We start from the raw sequence: 20,290 nt of genomic DNA, 5'->3' as shown, positions 1-20,290 counted from the left end.
CATACCATCACAGATGCTGACTGGTCAATGCTGGACATGATGTCCATAATTTCCAAAGACAATTTAAAATGTGGACTCATCAGACCACAGCACACTTTTCCACTTTACGTCAGTCCATCTTAGATGAGCTCGGGGCCCAGAGAAGCCAGCAGCGTGTCTGGGTGTTGTTGATATATGGCTTTTGCTTTGCATAGTAGAGTTTTAACTAGATGTTGCGACGAACTATGTTAACTGACAATAGTTTTCTGAAGTGTTCCTGAGCCCACGTGGCAATATCCTTTACAGAATGATGTCGGTTTTTATTGCAGTGCTGCCTGGGGGATTCTTTGAGCATTCCTCAACATTCTTTTGTTGCCCCTGTCCCAGGGTTTTTGGAACGTGTTGCAGGCATCAAATTCAAAATGACTGAATATTTGCCAAAAAACAATAAAGTTTATTAGTGTGATAGGTTGAATATAGGTTGAAAAGGATTTGCAAATCATTGTATATTGTTTTTATTTACATTCTAACATCTAATGCAGCAGTTTGATCCGGGATGTTAGGGGTTAACCATGTCTCTGTGAAGATGTGCGCAGAGCAGTCTCTGATCTCCCGTTGCTGAGTGAGCCTTAATTGCATCTCTTCCACTTTATTCTCCTGCGACTGGACTTTAGCCAGAAGAAGGCTTGGTTGAGGAGCAGCTCTCGATCCAAGTTGGGTCAGCCTCGCCCTGATGCCGGCTCTCCTCCCTCTCTTTGTCTGCCACTTTTGGTTTTGTTTCTCCCCTCTGGTCTGACTTGCTGCTCGGCACATGCCACTGGTGGGGGTCCTCTCGCGGTCTGCTGCATTCAGTCCAAAACCCACACAACTTTTCCCAATGTTGATAAGTGCTTCTCTATCGTAGAAATGTTGTGCTTCAGCAGAAGGGGCCGTGGTGTGGAAAACATTGAAAAATATAGTAGCAAGGACTTTAGGAGCTACTGGCTGCTGCATCTACATGCACTGCGGTCGTCATAGTGACATCATCATCTTTAAATTGTATGCTAGAAGTTATCATAAATTGACCTCCAATTTTAAACCTCATCCAGTTTAATACCACACTTCAATGATACAATTTTTAGATCTTGGTAGTTTTTAACATATGCTCTTACTGGAAGAATGTTTGTAGACATGGGTGTTATGATCTAAAGTTTTAAGGGAAACAAGTTGAGCTAACATTAGTGGCAACTCAGCTCCAGCAGAAACACTGATTTTCTTTTAACATTAAACAGCTTAATTCAGTGTTTTCACTGGTTTAACCTTTTAAAACCTGAATCATCATCACTTTTCTTGTGCTGCATTTAGATGCCTTTTTTACAAGTAATTAAACCTTTTAATTCTCTGCAAATTGGTTTGACTCCTTTAGAAATATGAAAAAAAACAGCAAAGAGCTACTTTCAGTATATTTAGAAAAGCTAGGGGAAATATTTAGAGAACTACATATTTATAATTATCATAAATAAATATTTTGACAATATTTTACTGCATAGTTACAGTTTTTTAAACTTTAACTTTCATGTTTGTTTGGTTTTTTTTTTTTAAATTTACTTTTTTCTGCTAATTTTCAGGTAATTTTCTTGTACTTTTAACTAATTTCTTGCCAATTTGTTGGCTATATTTTTTCAAGTTGCTCATTGTCCTATTCTTTTAAAAAAGTTAAGCTAATTTGCCCAGGTTTCATAGGCTTAAATCACCTGGGCCATTTGTTTTGGAGATGAAGAGACCTCTGTAGATAATTCGCCTCCTGGTAAAAAACCCGAACAGAAGAAATCCTAACCAAGAGTTCACGCTTGGCATGTGGGAGAAGTTTCAGCTGGTTACAGTCCTTACTGCTAGATGCTGCTAGATGCCATTAAATCATACACATTGGACCACAATCACCTCAGATGTCTTCAGAAACATATTTTACGTCATTATTCAATTATAATTTGAGATTGTTAGTTTCCAGCTGGCCACTGTATTGTGTTTCAGGTGAGCAACTTGCATTTACATCACTCACCAGCAGGAACGTTTATTGGTACAGTGCGGCATAGTGCATTCTGGTAGTTGTAGATTTTCTACTTCTTGAGCAAAATCAAATCCCATAACCCTTTTCCTCTGTTTTTTCTGGTCAGATAGACCCAATTTCAAAAGTATTTGCATCTCCAAACTGTAGAGACAGGCCAGTTTTATGAAAAGACCGTCTTTCAAACTGTGAAAGCTACAGAGCATTGACATCAAAGATTGCTTAGGCGACTTAACGACTGAACCTCCAGCCAAAGTGATTTTAAGGCCTGTGACCTCACAGTCAGAAGGCTCCCTCTCTAACCTCAGAGCTGCTGCTGATCCCATTATTACACAGAGAAGCCGTTGTTCTCTGGAGTTGATATAGATGCCAAAAACTAAAAGCTTTTGAGACATATCTTCTTCAAAGGACCACTTTATAGCTAATATCATTCTCAGAGCAGATATTCATGATGTATTATAATGCATGTCATTTCCTGATGTTATTATAATGGAACAATAGTGCACATAAGCCTACATTGACAGTCAGCTGCTTCTTGGTTCACTTAAAGTAAAAGAAGAAGAGGAAAACAAAAGACATCCACAAAGTGGATAGAAAATAAGAAAAGTATATCTTCAGATGCTCTTACTAAACAAAGCTTTGCACTTCTAATTAGAAACATACTGGAGCAAAGCACAAGCTTATATTGTCTTTATCATCCATGATTTTATTTCCAGTTGCACTTCAAAATCACGCTAGGCAGCCTTCAGCTCCATTTAGCATTGACAGTGATAATTTAGTAATGTCTGGCACAATGAACTATCCAGACGTTGCCTCTGAAACCTTTCAGTGTGATGAAACAGGTTGGTTTCTGCTCTGACTACCTGATGATCTACTGCTGAAATGTTTCATCACAAAGCTGTTTTAAACATTATGCAACAGTTAATTATGAGATGTTATTGCTCACCTTTAAATATGAGAAAAAAATGCAGTTTATTTTTCTGCTAGAGGTCACTGAAGTTTTTCAGGCCCTTCTCCCTTAAGTTTTTATTCTGGTCTTAAACTGAATCATGGTATGTCCTAATCTGATCTCAGACATCTGTATCAGGACTTATGAGCAATTTGTTTCAAAACGTTAGAATTGAAACATTTTTTGCACAGCAGTTGGTTTGATAGGTTTGTTTATTCGATCATGCATTTTACATTCATCAGTGCTTGATGATGTGACATTACAGTTTATGCTCTTTGGTGGCAGTTAACTAGCTGTCCTGCATGAGTGTGTGCTCGGGGCGATATGATAAAGCTTACTTTATGTAGCTCATCTGCACACATACAGGAGGAAGCTTTGGTAATGTTCTTACTTTCGCAGCTAAGTCAACTTATGAATTAAATATTTTGTTCTGTGATTCTCTTAGCTACAACACAGCACTTTTCATTTTTAAAATGTCTCACTCCAGTCATGCATACTGTACTTCTACACTCCCATCTGAGCACCCGTGTCCTTGTTTAATTTTACCAAAGTGAGTGTACTGCGTTGACACTGAACACTACTGCCGAAAAGTGTTCTGTGTGTTTCATTCTCGCTGATAGACTCTGTGTGAGTGATCCAGTTCAGAAACAGAGAGGCCCCCAAAACGGAAGGAAATATGTGAGAATGTAACAGAATTTTACCATGAGATATTTACATTTAATGAGATTTTCAACACTTCTCTCAGCTGGCTGATATGAACACAGTTTAGTGGTTTTCTCTCGGGGGAGAGGCTTTTTTTGGTTTTTTTTGACGTCTTTGCAGCTGTTCAGAGATGTGATTTGTCCTTGAAAGGTGGCAACAGTTGCTCTCTATGGTTCAACCTTACAAATGCTGCAAACTTATCAATAATTCATAGACTGTGTTATGGAGCATATGAAGGCGACAGTCCAAAGTTTGATGTAATTGAGATTCACTGCATGTACTCTCAAATTAACTGGCACCTGCTGTATCACATTAAATCCCCTTGACAACATATGAAAGTTTTTCCCCCCGAAGCTTTTACTATTTGTTTATTCCCTCTCCCCATCAAATCATACAGCTTTTAATACTTTCTGCTGGCAGCAGGAAACAGGTTTATATCATCTGTTGTGCTGGTGCTTCACTTGACACCATCTACCTCCACTAACCCTCCTCCAAACCCAGAATAAGACTTGGCTTCATCCTCACTAATATCTTTTTAGATAGATAGCCTTTATTATCCCATAGGGAAATTAGTTTTCAAAGTCCGTCACAACATGTAACATATAACATAAATCACACAATGCACAAATACCATAATTCACCCACCCCTTCCCAAACAATATATAATTTTAAAGCACATAAGTATTGCTATGCTTATGCCTAGTGTCTGTGCTGCTGCAGTGTTTTGAGAATGATGACGCAGAAACCCTCAATTGCTTACCGAATAAGGTCTTATCAGTCAAGACCACTGTTTATAAAGATGAAGGTGATGCCCCCACTGAACCCCGCTATGCTTAAGTGAGGCTAAAATATCCGCGATACGGCCGCTGCTGTCTTGCGCTCGTGATGTCATTGAGAGCCAGAGTCTGCGCAGTAGCAATATCCATGGTGGGGATGTTCTCACCAAAATACCAGTCCGACCAATCGCAAGCAGCCCCATTTAATGTGAGCGCGTGGATAAGCTTTCACACCTGTCAATCATGGCAGAATATCCCCTTTTTGTAGAATTGAATAACTCATTAAAACCAAACTTATCATCAAAACAAATACTTGAACAAACATCAGGGTGATGAGAACTACCTTCAGTGTCAGAAACCATCTTTGGGAAAAATGTATTTGGAGAAATTCATTGGCTGTTTAATATCAAAATCAGATGGAACAGATTTACTCCCGTAGCCTTCCTGCTGCTCCTGCTGGCTGTTCCTTTTGAACAGACATGGATTCAGAGCTGTTACCACCTCCACTGCTGGCTTAAAGGCGAGACCACTCAACCTTTTTCCCCAGTTATATTTTTTATAAGCAATGGCAAGGCAGAAAAACGGCGTGACATTCCCACCTTAAACAGGAAGAGTAAAAGTAATGTTATCAGGTGTGAAAGTCAGTCTTAATTCACTGCAAAATCTGATGCCTATAGCTGAGGTTCGTACTGTGTTTAATGCTTTTTAGCCGTAAATGTTTCTATGAATGAATTTCTTCTTATTCAAAAACACTTGATTTAGTCATCTTAAAGTTTAATTACAGTAGTCTTTCAAACTTTATAACGTTTCTCCCTAACACTCAGGAACTTCTGCAGAGTTTATTTTACAGCCCCCTGTAGTTTGTTCTGCTGGATCCACTGAACATTGGAAGAGTCCGAGACCACCCAGTGGAAAGAAGGAGAGAGGGAGGAGAAGAGAGAGAGACTGGGCTGCAGGCCCGACTCCCAGAGCTCAAACTTCCACTATCTCTCCTCTCCTCTCTTCAGCGCATTTTTCATCAACGCCACACGTCTCTCTTGAGCCCGTTTGGCTTTATGTAATGGCTCAGTTTGACCTCACTTCATAGCCCGACCTCATGCTGTTACTTCCACCGTTTTTTAACTTCTGCCGTCTTGATTCATGTTTCCACATGTCAGGCCACTCTTTTTATTATCAGAGAAGCCACCTTGCTAAATACTTTTAAAAAGGAAACTACAAACCTATCTCTAACTTGACAGCTTTGCATTTGGCACTGCTGCACCTCCTTAAAATGTTGTATTGTCCTTAATTTTATGCATTTTATACACTATTTTTAGCTTTATTTTTATGAATATTGTCTCAGGGGTTTTATTTTCCATCTTATGTTATGCATCCTGTGCATTCTATTTATTTATTTATTTATTTTAATCCTTATTTTTTATCTTACTTTTACTAGTGTTATCAAGTGGGTCTCATCCATGTGAAAATGCATCATATCTATTCTGTTTTGATCTTATTTTGTTTTATTTTTACTTGCAGGTTTTATTATGTCTTTATGTCTTCTATGTCTTTTCATGTGAAGCACTTAGTGCATGTAATTTTTTTGTTGTATAGTGCGTTGGGCTGCATTCCTTGTATGAAATGTGCTATACAACTTAAGATTGTTATAATTATTGTCGTTTGGATTTTTATTATTATGTTTTATTTTATTTTATTTTATTTTTTATTTTTAATAATTATTTTGATATATTATTAATAATCACTGAACAAGTCTCAGGTGGACATTAAAACATTTACTCAGCCGCTGACCTCTCAACCTGCAGGTGTCCCTGGAGTGAAGCCCGAGCGCTACGAGGAGGGCCTGGCAGTCAAACACTGTGCCCTCTCCCTGGTGGGTGAGCCAATCATGTACCCCGAAATCAACACCTTCATCCGCCTCCTGCACTCCCACCACATCTCCAGCTTCCTGGTCACTAACGCTCAGTTCCCACAGGAGATCAGGTACAGACACACACAACCTGTTTGTGTTTTCTCAGAATATACATCCAGCCGCTCTGTTTTGGCTCATTATGTTTCTGTTGTGTATTTTTATTCTCTGCCTTTGCATGCTCTTTTCTTTGAAGTCCGGGGGGATGAATCTGAAAGTAGGCAATAGGAGTGTGTCGCAGTAGTTCGGTTGTTGCCTCACAGGAAGGATCAAAGGTTCACTATCCTCAGTTATAAGTGCTGTGTGTCTTTTAACAAGGAAGATACAACAAAATGGTATTGAATGAGTTTTTTTTCTGTTTGGCTTAGAACATAAAAAATCAGCAAAGCATCGTCAAATTAAACTTTCAGAGCTTTGAGCGAACAAAACTCCATTAACTTTAACTTTTGAAACACGCAAGCCAAAACCTTTGCACACAGAACTGAAACTGGCAGATGCCACTAAGAAAAAGTGAGATGGTTGCTTTAAAATTTGGATGAACTAGGCCTTTTAAACCATCATACAACAAGTAGATCCGACTAAGCAATCTGATTGGACAACAAGATGTTGTGTTCAAATCTGCATGACAGCACACATTCCTCATTACTAAAAATATTACTCCACCACTTCTTAAGCACTGCACTTACAAAAATTCCAGAATTGTGGAAATGCTTTTGAAACAAATCAAACCAATTTTCTCAGGTTTCAGAGGTTTAGATGATGTCTGAATGCAGCATAAGAAAACTTTGATCTGGTGTTAAAGTGTTAATAGTAGCCCTACAGTGCAATCTTTGCATAAAAGGGCTAATGATTGACCTGTGGGTGATGCTGTATGTCAATGAAACAATTGGCCTCTCTGAAATACTGCATTTTGAATCAAAACTCAGCAACAGGAGTTCAGGTCGCCACAGTCTGCATCCATGTTTCTGTGACAGGAGTTCACCACAGGCACAGTTCTTAGAGACATGAACATTATGCACCTACACACACACACACACACACACACACACACACACTTGTCTTTACTTTGTACTTGAGATGCAGGAGTGTTTGTAAGCATCAGCAGGAAAAGTTTTGTGTCCTGAAGTGACCTCAGAGCAACATTATTATTATATCCTGCACCACGGCTTCTGCTCAGCACTCTGTCAACACAACACTGCCATTCACACTCACATTCACACCATTTGAGGTCACCAGTAACCTAACCTGCATGTCTTTGGACTGCGGGAGGAAGCTGGAGAATGTGGAGAAACACCATGCTGATGCTGTGAGAGTATGCAAACTTCCACTCTTGCTGGGAGGCGACAACGCGGATCACTGCACCACAGTGCCACTGGTTTCATGCATGTGCTCCACATAAATGTAAAGTTTCAAAACTATATGAAAGTATTTTGAGGATAAAAATGATTTATGAAAACACAAGAAACAAACAAGACTGTATGGGCTTTTTGCTCGAACTGATTAGAGGGTTTGTACGGTTATGAAAATCTGGAAAAGTCATACAATTTGCAAATAGCAGTTTCCTGTGCTGGAAAAGTTTTGGAACTCTAAATATACCCTGAAAGATTTGGAAAAGTCATGGAATTTTGTTTCACAAACCTGTAAAACAAGGACCATCGGACATTTGAAAATCCAATGATAATGTCTGGTTTTATGTATTATTAATGATAAATGGTGCAATTTTTCAAAACATTAAAAGAAAAAAAGCCAAAATGTATTCTTTAAATATTGTCAGGATTTTTTAAAGAAAAAAAGGCAAAATCTTTAAAAATCGCCAAAAATGTTTAAAGGGAAAAAAAACAACAACTGTCAAAATCAATCAATCACCAAAAATTGAAAAAAGGTGAAAATATTTTAAGGAAAACACACTGTCATGTTTTCTTTAGAAATCTGCAATAAAATAAATACAAAATACAGCCATTTAAAGATGTATGCCCCTCCCCTAAGCCAAAAAACAATAAAACAAAGCATAAGTCCCTCCCCAGTGCTTAAAATATTATTTGAAATACCTCCATCTTTTTGCACTACTGTCATCATCTGTTCATTTACTGTGCAAAGAGCTGAATTTCCAAACTTTCTGTCTCATTGCTCATTTGGCTAATTGGTTGTTTTTGCATCTTTACATAATTGCCTCTCTTGCACAGCAAATATTTTTATCTCCCATCTAAAGACACATGAAAGGGTTTAGCTCTCCTTGTTTCAGTCGTGTGAATCTTTTACACTTTACTGCTTCTGTTTACTTCTCCGCTGCATCCTGCGGCTCTTACAGATTGTGCCACAAGTTAATGTCTTTCCCTATTTAATATTGATGAGGAGAGTATAAATAATTTATATAAATAAGGTGGTTTTTCACAGCTTCCTCTGTGCCTGCCCACTCAATTTGCCATCATCCGTCTATGCAGTGGATTTGTTAGTTTAAGCGCAACTACATAGACTTAATGTTGTTGCATATATATGATTGAATGAAAAAGGAGAGGTATACTGAGTGGAGCTGAAGGACAGATCTATATTCAGCCCAAATATTTTTTCTCTCACGCTAAAGCAGAACAACTGCCTTCCTTCAGAGAGCTGACAGAGATACACGTGTTTTTTGGGAAAATGTAGAATTCTGATGATGTTGAGGATTACTAACTTACTGAATTTTTAAATATATTCTTTTTGTTTTCCTTTTGTACTATTTTTTTCAATTGCTCCCTCATTTATGTGCGACCTTTCTTATTAGACTATCTTTCTCTCTCAAGCTGGATTATTCTTATCCTCTTTTTGTATGACACAAATAGCCGTGGCAGGAGGTATTATGTTTTCAGGTTGTCCGTCAGTCCAATTCTCGTGAGCGAAATATCTTAAAAATGCCTTGAGGGATTTTACTTAAATTTTGCACAAACATACGCTTGCACTCAACAATGAATAGATGACATTTTGGTGAACAAAAGTCAAAATTCAAGGTCACTCACTCCCACATCACTCAAGAACAGTTTCAGGGAGTTTCTTCAAATTTGGCACAAACGTCCACTTGATGACAACCACGAACTGGTTAGATTTTGATAGTCAAAGATCATTGACAATATAAATACAGGTCAAGGTAATTGTTCTTTCAAATCAAATCAAATCAAAGACTTTTCTGGCCATTATTCAACATCGTATGTCAGGATCAGAAGGTGAGACATCTGATCAGATATTAATCTGGTGACACTAATCTGTAAACTGTGCTGACTGTAGAGATCTTCTGTGCTGCAGAGGGGGAGATGTGTGTGAAGCATCCATGTTTTCACCGATATGGATGGACACTGTAAGTGCAACTTGGCAATCTAACTTCCTCCATATGTTCTGTAATTTCCAGGAGCCTTGTACCAGTCACCCAGCTGTATGTTAGTGTGGACGCCAGCACCAAAGACAGTCTGAAGAAGATCGACCGACCACTTTTCAAAGACTTCTGGCCCCGTTTCCTGGACAGCCTGAGGGCCCTGGGAGAGAAGGTAAGCTGCCCATGGAGCTAGTTTGGTTTCCAGCCAGTCATGGGGGTGAACTATATGTTTTTGTTGATGCTGCTCAATGAAACTACATTGGTTCAGTTAAAGAAATTTCCATAAATAAGGTAAAACAAATGCTCCACAGCAGCACAATGCTAAATCTGTACATTTATACCCAAACGGCTTAGAGTGAGAGTCATTGCATGTGCAGGAGAGTCGCCATCATTGAAACATATTTCACTTTTTACTCTTCCAGGTCAGAACAGCTTATTACCTCAAGCTTTATAAAGTCTATTTAATTACCTCTTGTTAGTAATTCTGCATCATAAATACACTAATTGAATGGTGTTCTTTTTTAGTCTGTAATTGAGTGTGAAACAAATTAGACTATCCACTGGAAATTTTGCTAAGCTTCATTACTTGGGATAATTTTTTTTATTAATTTGATGGGTATTTTCCTGCTGTTGTTTTGATGTTGTTATTATCATCATTATCATGCCTGTGCTTGTGCCAAAGTTATTTTAAGAGTCGGCATAACTGAGATTCACAGAGAAATGCTCAGATTAGGAACTGAGCAGACAAGAGATGCTTTTCACCAACAGAGTGAATTATTTAAGTGCTTGTTGGTAGTGAGATATCAGATAAAAACATAAAAATATGACCACAGATCTCGGGATGCATAGAAGTTATTTCATACTTCTTCCCTTTCTAGGTCTAAGGAATTGGTGGTAGGTAATGTTTTTATGTGATTAAACAAGGGATGTCAGTTTCAGTTAATTTTGCTTCTAAAAGCACCAATTATCTAGTAGCTAACTGATTAATTTTTAAGGGAAAATTGTTGTGAAATACATGAGGCTAGGGCTAGGTAATATAACTTTAAAATAATATCACAATATTTTAAGGTTATATTGTGATGCATTTTATATATCTCAGTAGTTTTAAATGTCCCTTAAACCAGTGTACTCAAAAAAATCATTGAATAAACTGCAGTTACAATAAATTTAAATAAAGTAGCTATTAAGTTGAATACACTACTGGTATAATAACGTTTAATAAAATAAGTTGGAAGTTAGATAATATAATATGATGAGATTTTAACAAGTATTCTTATAATGAAATAAATCAGAGCGGGTCCTATGGTGCTTTTATTTTGAAGGACTTGGCTCATCTCAGGCAGGAAGTGTCGATGTGTTTTCTGTGGACTTGAAGCTTTCCGTCAACAGTTGGATGTTAGCAGACAGTTAACAGATAACGCGGTGCCTTAACTTTGAGGATTCCTTCACTATGAGTGGGCAACAAACTAATAGCACCCCAGTTCATAGATTACTAATATTTGCAAGTCACACTGGTGCTCTGTGGCCGCTAAATGTCAGTAAATAGTCGCGATCGGAGCTCTGCAAAAGCCCTGCTTAGTGTGTGTGTCTGTGAGAGGCAGAGAGCCGTAAGAGAGAGTGAGGGGACCCAAACACTGATGGCTTATAAAAACAACGTGACAATTTATACTCGATGTTAGTGATATAGTCATTTTATATATTAAATTTGGAACAAGCCACGATACCTTGAGTAAATTAAATATATCACCGCTAACTGCACGCTGTTGAGTCAGGACAGTGTTAGCAGGAATTGCCAAATAAGCGGTGCTGCTAGTGAGCTCCCTCCAGACCCGGTTGTTACACAGTGCCGCAAACTGAAGAGAAGCAAAGTAAACCATCAGACAAACGTGTCACTGCTCAAAAATCTTCTTGGCAGTTAAGCCATTATCTTTAAACCATTGACCGGAATAGAAACTAAACTTCCGAAAATCTGAAGTACAGTCCTCTTTCAAACTGCTGTCTCACCCTTGAAAACGCACTAAAAATCCACAACAACTAAAAATGTTGACAACACAAGTTCATTTCTTGGTAAACTGTTAGCACAAATATGCAGTTGTGGCGATTTGCTTATCTTCACCTCACTGTCAGCTTGTTTGAAGTGGCAGATTCTTACCTCCTGTGCAGACTCATCTTTTTTTTGTGTTCCGAGTGACTCGGAAGAGCTGATAAAAAGCCTGACTGAGTCCTCTCATACTGAGATGTCCTCTGTATTCACTGAATTCCTCTGTGATGACAGCAAGATGCCAATAACTGATAGAGAGCATTCAAGTCTTTAACACTTTACTCAAATGAGGAAGAGAGGCTTTTTATTGATTCTCAAGACTTTTAACAGTTTGCGGCTGCCACTGCTGCAGGAATGAAAACATCCGGAGGTGTACATTTCTATTAAGGGTGTGATCTGTGCCCAAGAAAAAGTGCCTTCAATAACCTTGCGTGCCTTTTCATCACTCGTGTGCAGAGAGAAATTCCATTATCTCAGGCTGCATCTAACCACCAGAGCCTTTGTGTAAATTGTTTCTCTCAGTTCCTAAAAAGCCAAGGTAAGGGGAAAATATGGAGTTTGGTCGCAGCGGCAGAGCGACCTTGAGAAAGATGTGGGCCGTGAAGTCTCTCAGAGGGAGCCTCAATTACACCTTTATGTAATAGGCCGGCTTCCTCTTGTTTAATGCTTTAACAAACTATGGATAAATTCATTATAACTCAGCTTGAGGCAAATCACAGGCGACGGATCATTGCACTCTGATTGCTTCTACAGCAATTTTCACCCCGTGCCGACAAGTAAATATCAATGTGAAGGTAACTGCAGGGGTGGAAAAAAATAATAGGAACATCTCAGCTGAACTGATCAATACCTGTACAAGAATTACTGCCATTGTAAGGGTAAAGCTTCTCAGAATACAAAACACCAGAAACTTTCTTCATCAAGAAAGTACATAAAAAATGATCAGACATTAGCCTCAATACAAATTTTAAATGTGGTCATTTTGTTATTTCCTGAAGCTGGGTTGATTTGGGTATGGTTATTCTGATCCATATCACGTAATATGGATAAAATCAATCAAAAATTCAAAGTCAGGTGTCAGTTGATACTAATTCAACACGCCAAAAGGAAATTACTCAATGCTCCTTTCGACTCTGTAGATGTAGTAACATTATCAGACGTGGTGATGTCATTCTGGCAAGTCTTCAATCAGTATAATGTTATATGTCCAGCACGCAGTGTTTGGGTATGCTACCTGGCTTTTACCAACAACAGCAATGGCACATCGCAGTGGAGACTGAAGTGAAGTTAAACACACTCTGCCTGTGTGAGCAGCTCTGGTCAGGCACATCTCTGCATGTCAGCCACGGCACATCTTGAGAAACGGTTGCTCGCCAATTTTTTTCCACGTGCCGTGGGTGGTTGGCAGCAGAAATAGATGTGAAAATGGTGTTTAGATAAATTTATTGACTCTATGCCACCTTTTATCACAGTTTCAATGTCTTCATCTGTCACAGAAATGAGGAAATACAAATATATCTGTAGCACCAAACTTCCCTGCTACTGTTAGGAAAAAAAAGCCTTCTGACAACGTCTCTGTTGACAAAATCCCATCGGTTGCTGACACAAGGCATTTGATTGTGAAACATTTGCAGGGCTGTATTGTTGATAAGTCAGGAGTTGCACACCTTAATAAATGAGTGAAATATGTGTTTAGCCCTGCAGAAGTGTCACATCAACAACGCTGTCAGTATGAACACCGCGTGCAACACGCTGCATGGCATGCAGGCGGAGATAAATATGCACATTCTGACACAGAACAAAGGAAGTTAGCAAAAAAAAAAAAACATTTTCCAGAAGGTCAGTTTTTAGTGCCCAAAAACTGTTTGTGTGTGGATGATAGGCCTAAACACTGGAAAAAGCTATGTTTTTTTAAAATACCCATGTACATGTGGACTAGGCATTAATATGATTAGAATTCACCGCCACAGGGTTTTACATGTGATGTGTACTTGCACATGTACGTGTCAAGATGGGCTGTGTATTACTCCCCAGTTTCCAAAAATAAATTCTCTCTTTCTGTTCCCATCATTGCCCCCCTCCTCCTTCCTGCCTCAGCTCCTTGCTCCTAAGTCTCCATTTCATGGTGGTCTCTATCTCCATCCTCCCCAGCGCTTATCCCTCTCTGTTCTCCTCCACCTGGCCTCCCTGACGCTGCACCAGGGGATTGATAGAGCTGTGCCTCGGTGTCGGATTTGGAATCGAGGCAGCTTGAAATACCTCACCTCCATGCTTCCACTGGCCAATTATCCCCTTCCCTACTGGGCTGAAAGGACCATGTGTTACAGATAACCTTCCAGTGAGAGAGCGAGAGAGAGAGAGCGCTCTCTTCTCCCATTGTCAATCACTTGTTTCTTTGTATTTTTTTCTTTCTCATGTCCTCTCTCCTCACCAGTCCCCTTCTTTCATCTCCCCGTCTTTTCCCGTCTTTCTTCTTCTCCATCACAGTCTCAATAATCCGCTTTCTCCTGCAATACAGAGACAACAATAGCCTTAATCTACCATTGGACTGTGAGCGGGGCTTTTTCCAGCACTTTATTTACCCAGGGAAAGTTAACTAAAGGGTGATGTCCAGATCAGACTTTGCTGACCTTGACCTTGATTCAAATCTGTATATATTTTCAAATACATAGTGTAGTCTATCTTTTATAGACATATTTATGTTCATTTTCTTGCAGATTGGACTAACATAAAGCAGGTTTACATTAAAATGTGTAAAACTTAAATTTATTAAAAGTGCATTGAGAAAATAAAGCCTCAGCTCCTATAACAGTTGTGTCAGTGTGGACCTACTGTGATAGAATAATTTGGAGAGCTTCTCGTCAGACTCAGAATGAGCAAAATCCCAAGTACCTGAGTTCAAATGCAAATTCAAATCTCAAAAACAGCACTTGAGAGATGAAAATTGTTTAAATCCAGTGTGGTTTGTAGCTTGTTTTTAGTCTTCACTTTAAGGTGCTGGTTGCTGTTAACTTATTTTCTCCATAGATAGCTGTATTTACATTCACACTTTCTCTTCCGATTGATGATTTCAGGTCAACTTTTTACATGGGATGACGCATGTAAACGGAGCAGCAGTGTGACATGCGCAAAAATGATGAATATAGAAACTTGACACGGCTGCTAATTCTTGCATTGACTACAAGACACACGCAGTTGACACTTTTTCACACACTCTCATGCCACAAGTGCATTTTCTCGCAGTGAAAAATAAATAACGGATAACTTCTGACAGCAGCACAGCACTCTCTCCCTTTCCTCTCACGCACCCAGGCAGGAGTGAGTGAGTTACTATGGTTACAGGACAGTCAAGCGTCTTGTTTGCCCCCCGCAGAAGCTGAAGTCAAAGTACAGCTAAAATGGATTTAATAATGTTCAGTTCTTTACGAGTTTGGATTAAAAGCAGACTCTCCACTGTAGTCCACATCTGCTTAGAAGTCGCCATTTTTTGGAAGTGAAGAAACGGATATCGTCATGTCCCCTTTATGTGAGGGCGGAGCATGCGCAGAAAGAACGCAGCCAGAGATGAACTAGCGTCATCATGATTTCCTTTTGATCGGTTTATGCAAAGGTTTAAACTATCACTCTGTAGCCGATAGAAATTTGAATCGGTTTGGGCCTGTTTAAGCTGACCGAGGTGTTTATATGGATCATATTTAATCTGTTTGAGCTTTTAGACCCACTCTAATCAGATTAGCAGGCTCAATGTAAATGTGCCTAATGCTTTGGAGTTCCAGGATTTTGCATATGAAGGATGAGACATTTTTGGCAGCTGGCGTAGCTGAAGTTAACAAAGTAATTTGAAAAGGTGTCTCATAGTAGATAGTATGTCTTCAACCTTCAGGTCGGCTCGGGGAATCCTCAGTATAACGCAGCAGCTAATGTAGCATTTGTATGCAAACCTAACTTTAGAAAACACTAGTAAAACTCCATCATATTTATCGCTTCACTTTTCTTCTCTTTCCATCACCAGAGACAGAGGACGGTGTACAGACTGACGCTGGTGAAGGCCTGGAACGTGGAGGAGATGCAGGCATACTCAGAGCTCATCGCTTTGGGCCAGCCGGACTTCATTGAGGTCAAGGTAGGGCTCAGCAGCATGTACACTATCTGCATGTGTTTTCTCTTCCTACTCTCTGTTGGCGTCTTATTTATCAGCAGTTTTAATGGTGCAATAATTGTCTTCATACTTACACCATATTCCTTTTTCTGTATTTCTGTGTTGGCGTCTCTGTTTTCACATTATTTTTCTGCACTGAGCTTTGATGTGCATCCAGAGTAAAGCCTCCTAATAGCAAAGCCTCTGGCATTTGTGCCATATAATTAGTTTTCTGAAAGCAAATGAGCCTGAAGCACTGACCACCAGGCTGCTTCTAACAGCTATTATTCTTCTGAGATCATGATATCTCCAACTACATTCATATCATCTGCAGTCCACTAAGTTATGACGTTATTTAAGGGACTGTCCTCATCTCAGAAATATAGTGTTATTGTATTCCCAGATGAAAGGAAACAAATAGAATTAATTAAACATTTGTATTGGATTGGTTCAACAGCCCTGGATGTTTCTAAATATTTCAGATGAAAGCCAATCATCTTCCTCGCTCGCCTTTTTGGCTCTCCACCAGTTTTTACATCAAGGGAGCATGCTCAAAAAACAACCTGATACAGAAACTGAAAACTGAACTTCTTCAAGTCATGTGTCATTTCTAATTTTTGTTTTATCTAAAATGAATGAGACACAACAGATCCTATTTAATATGCTGACTCTCACCAGGAGCCAAAAAGAGTTTTGTTAGTTATTTAAAGCTTTAATTATTTAGGAACTTCAGGGCCCTTCGCCTACAATCAAATTTATGTTTGTCTGACTTCATGAATTATTGACATTGTCAGTAAATAGTGTGTCCTATGAGTTTTGCTAACTTTCTGGGTGCTTTTGTTGGTGAGGTATGTAGTTTGTTTGATATCATTTGGCGAGTTAGATTATGAGTTTGGTTGGTCAGGTTGCTTTTACACCTGCCAGATATGTTCAGCATATTCAGCTTTGTCGCAGAAGTGTCAAAGAGTGCCTCAGAAATGACTTTTTTCTGTATGCCAACCAGGACGCTTACGTCACCCTGGTTCCACAAATTATCGGGGCTGTTAAATGTGGTGCTGAATTAATTCAGTTGTTAGTGGTAGGGTTGGTCCCTTCTCCCACCTCTTCTGCAATTTGATCTCCTTCATGTTGCTGTCCTCAGCTCACAGCCTGTCAGATACCGTTGATATTCATCAACAAACATAATATTATGTTAATCACATTATACAAGTGATTTTTGAAATGTCAATAAAACACAATTTCGGGATGACGACGTAGGTGTGTTATGCGAGCAATGATGGAAAAGCAAGCCCCTTATACGAGGGACTGGCCACTTATGAGGGATTTCTAGGAGGTGATAGTCCACGATTTCACAGAGGAATTGTGGATTCAAAACTAGCACATGATCCAATCAACTTTTGAAGAGTTATGTGATGCAGCTCTTGTAGCTCCTGCTGCATCATGAGGGAGTCAGTTCCTACTGACAAGCTCATAGCCATAGCATCATGTGACCTATAAAAGCCAAAAGAGTGTTTCCATTGCAGTTTTGCTATGGTTATGGTTTCTCCAAATCGCCTGGATTGTTATTATTAATGATTATTATTGTTTTGGGTTTTTTTTAAATTGACTTTCTCAATTTTCCATTAGGCGTATTTTATAGTCACAATTTCAATTTGGCATATTTTAGGGTCAATGGAAACCAAGTTATTGTCATACTGCTTATTACTGATGCAATACAAGTTGGATTTGGTGACATAGAATAGAATAGAATAGAATAGAATAGAATAGAATAGAATAGAATAGAATAGAAATACTTAATCAATCAATTCAAACTGATTCAAGCTCATAGACTGGACCGGCAAAATTGCAAATTTCCCCAATGGTAGTTATTTGCACCCAGATGAAAATGTATTGAAAGATAAAAATAACAGGATTCAAGAGTTATTTTGCAGCAGATACTGCTGTTATGCCGATTCCCCTCCAGGATTCTCGTAGCTGGAACTTGTGTCCACATCAGTGTCACCAGATGAGCATCATAACTCACTGGGTGGTTCATGGTGTGGCACACATCAGCCTTGTCATTTGGCAGACATGATATTAATAGTTTGAGAAGGGACATCCTGTGGAGGTCTGAGCCGCGGTTGTCACAGTGACAAACTCACTTCAGTCCGTGTTCATTATTCAGTGAAACTCATTGAGTTTGACCCCAGTAATAATAACAGTTGCAGCAGTGACAGCTGCTGCAGGAGTAATAGCACCAGCTCTCCCTCATCCTGCCTGTAAGTGACAGAAACATCTTCACCTAATTCACTTCTTAAGGCTGAGTTTGAAGCCTTCTGCTGCTTATTTTACTGTGTAGCATCTTCCTTTTAACCTTTACATATGATATATGATGTGATAATGTGTATATATACTGTATATGTGTGTGTGTATATATATATATGTGTGTGTGTGTGTGTGTGTGTGTGTGTGTGTATGAATATGTATATGTTTATAAATATATATATATATATATATATTTCAGGACGTTTCTAGGATTTTTTGGACATTTTTAGGACTAAAGCTTGCAAATGAAATGAATAGTTTTTACTTGAGATTTAACTCTGATGACTTTCTTGATCAAACCAGTTGTTGTGAAAGATACCTCTAATTTGAACATTGACGTCCCAACAGTTGCTAAGCTGTTTAAACAGACTAAGGTCAGTAAGAGCCCTGGGCCAGATAATATTAGTGGTCGGGTGCTCAAGTCTTGTGCTATGCAATTAATTAATTAAGATGCAACCTTAACACTGGTAAATTTTTTTTACTATTCAGCCTTACCTACTTGCTGAGAAAGTCCTTTCTCATTTTAACTTGAACTTGAATCTTGTTGGCTGGATAGTTGATTTAATGTCAAACAGGTATCAGTGTGTCCGGGTCAATGGCACCTTATCCTCGCAATTATTCTCTTCCACACGTTCCCCACAGGGCTGTGTTCTGTCTCCATTGTTTTTTATTTTGTATACTAATGACTGTAGGAGCTCTTACCAAAACAAGCACTGAGTGAAATTTGCTGATGATACAGTAATTGTAAGCCTTTAAACTAACAATGAGTGTGAGCATGGTCCTGTGGTCGATGACTTTAGCACCTGGTGCAAAGATTTTTACCCACAGATTAACTTGTCTAAGACCAAATATATGATTATTGACAACCCAGTGTTGGTCATACTGTTACTGTTATGTAATGATATGGATGTTAAGATTGTTCCTGAATATAAATACTTGGGAACCATTATTGATAACACACAAGTTTTAAATCCAACACAACTGCTGTGTGTACAAAGGTCCAACGACTCTGTCATCTAAGAAAGATGAACACAGTGCAAAGTATGCAATGTCTTGATGTCTGTTCTATCGGTGTGTTATTGAAAGTGTTCTGACATCTTACTTTGTCGAGTAAAACAAGGCTGGCAAAGCTGGTCAAAGTGGCAGGCAAGGTGATCGGGGCGCAGCAGAGTCAGCTGCAGGATATCTGTAATAAACGGGTCATCAGTAAAGCCCAACAAATCCTGACCTGTCCTTACTATCCTCTCTTTGTTGAGTTTGATCTTCTTCCTTCTGGCCGTCGTTACAGAATGCCTCGAACCAAACGAAACGTTATTTTACTAACTGCATTGCACTTTATTTGACTTGATGCACTTTATATGCAGTGTCTGAAATGTTCCAGCCTCTGACTCTGTTGAAGTGGTTGAAGTATCCTGTGTGTGACTTGAACTGTGGATTTTCTACATGTTTGTGTATCTGATGTTGTTTTGTGTACTTGTTGTGTCTTCATGGTTGCTCCCGATCAAATTTTCCTTGAGATAATAAAGTTGAACTTGAATTTGAACTTAAAGGATAGCTCTAGAATTTAAGACATTACAAGGATTTAAGGACATTGCTGTTTTTTAGGACATTTGTAGGATTTTAGGACATTTCTACAATGTCAGGACATTTCCGGGATTTTAGGATGTTTCTGAAATTTCAGGACATTTCTAGGATTTTAGGATGTTTGGTCATTTTTTAGGAATTTAAGCATTTCTAGGATATCAGGACATTTTAGAAATGTAGGAACGGAATTTTTCTATGATTTCAGGATGTTGCAAGGATTTACCTAGGACCTCTGTCAGGGGGTGTGGGGATCCATGTACTTTTTTTGATAAACAAGCTCTATTTTGATGCTGTTTTATGTATTCTGGCACCTCATGTATACTAAAAGTACAAAAATAATTTCCATTGTAAGTCACTTCATTTTTATTGTGAATTAGAAAACCTGGCCCCTATGTAGATATAAATGAGTCATTCTAAGGCAATGAAAACACAACAATTCTCATATTCAGGTGATTATACACCAAAGAACACATATTCCATTTCTGCCAAAATATCCGCTTAAATCCTACACACTGGACTTTAAA

At 38.8% G+C, this 20,290-nt stretch overlaps 1 protein-coding gene across 2 annotated transcripts in view; it reads left to right on the top strand.

Moving 5' to 3' along the window:
• tyw1 (tRNA-yW synthesizing protein 1 homolog (S. cerevisiae)) overlaps window positions 1-20,290 on the top strand; it is an 83,585-nt gene that overhangs the window by 33,504 nt on the left and 29,791 nt on the right. For both annotated transcript variants that reach the window (XM_042487317.2, XM_088079325.1), the window contains exons 12-14: window positions 6,253-6,430; window positions 9,736-9,871; window positions 15,753-15,863. In XM_042487317.2, the coding sequence (XP_042343251.2) occupies window positions 6,253-6,430; window positions 9,736-9,871; window positions 15,753-15,863 (425 nt within the window). The remainder of the gene's footprint in view (window positions 1-6,252; window positions 6,431-9,735; window positions 9,872-15,752; window positions 15,864-20,290) is intronic.

This window comes from Plectropomus leopardus, chromosome 6, assembly GCF_026936395.1.
Source record: "Plectropomus leopardus strain MGB_pleo_1.0 chromosome 6, ASM2693639v1, whole genome shotgun sequence".
Classification (NCBI taxonomy): Eukaryota; Metazoa; Chordata; class Actinopteri; order Perciformes; family Serranidae; genus Plectropomus; species Plectropomus leopardus.
The sequence above is the reverse complement of the archived record's forward strand: the minus strand, read 5'-3'. Positions and strand labels throughout refer to the sequence as shown.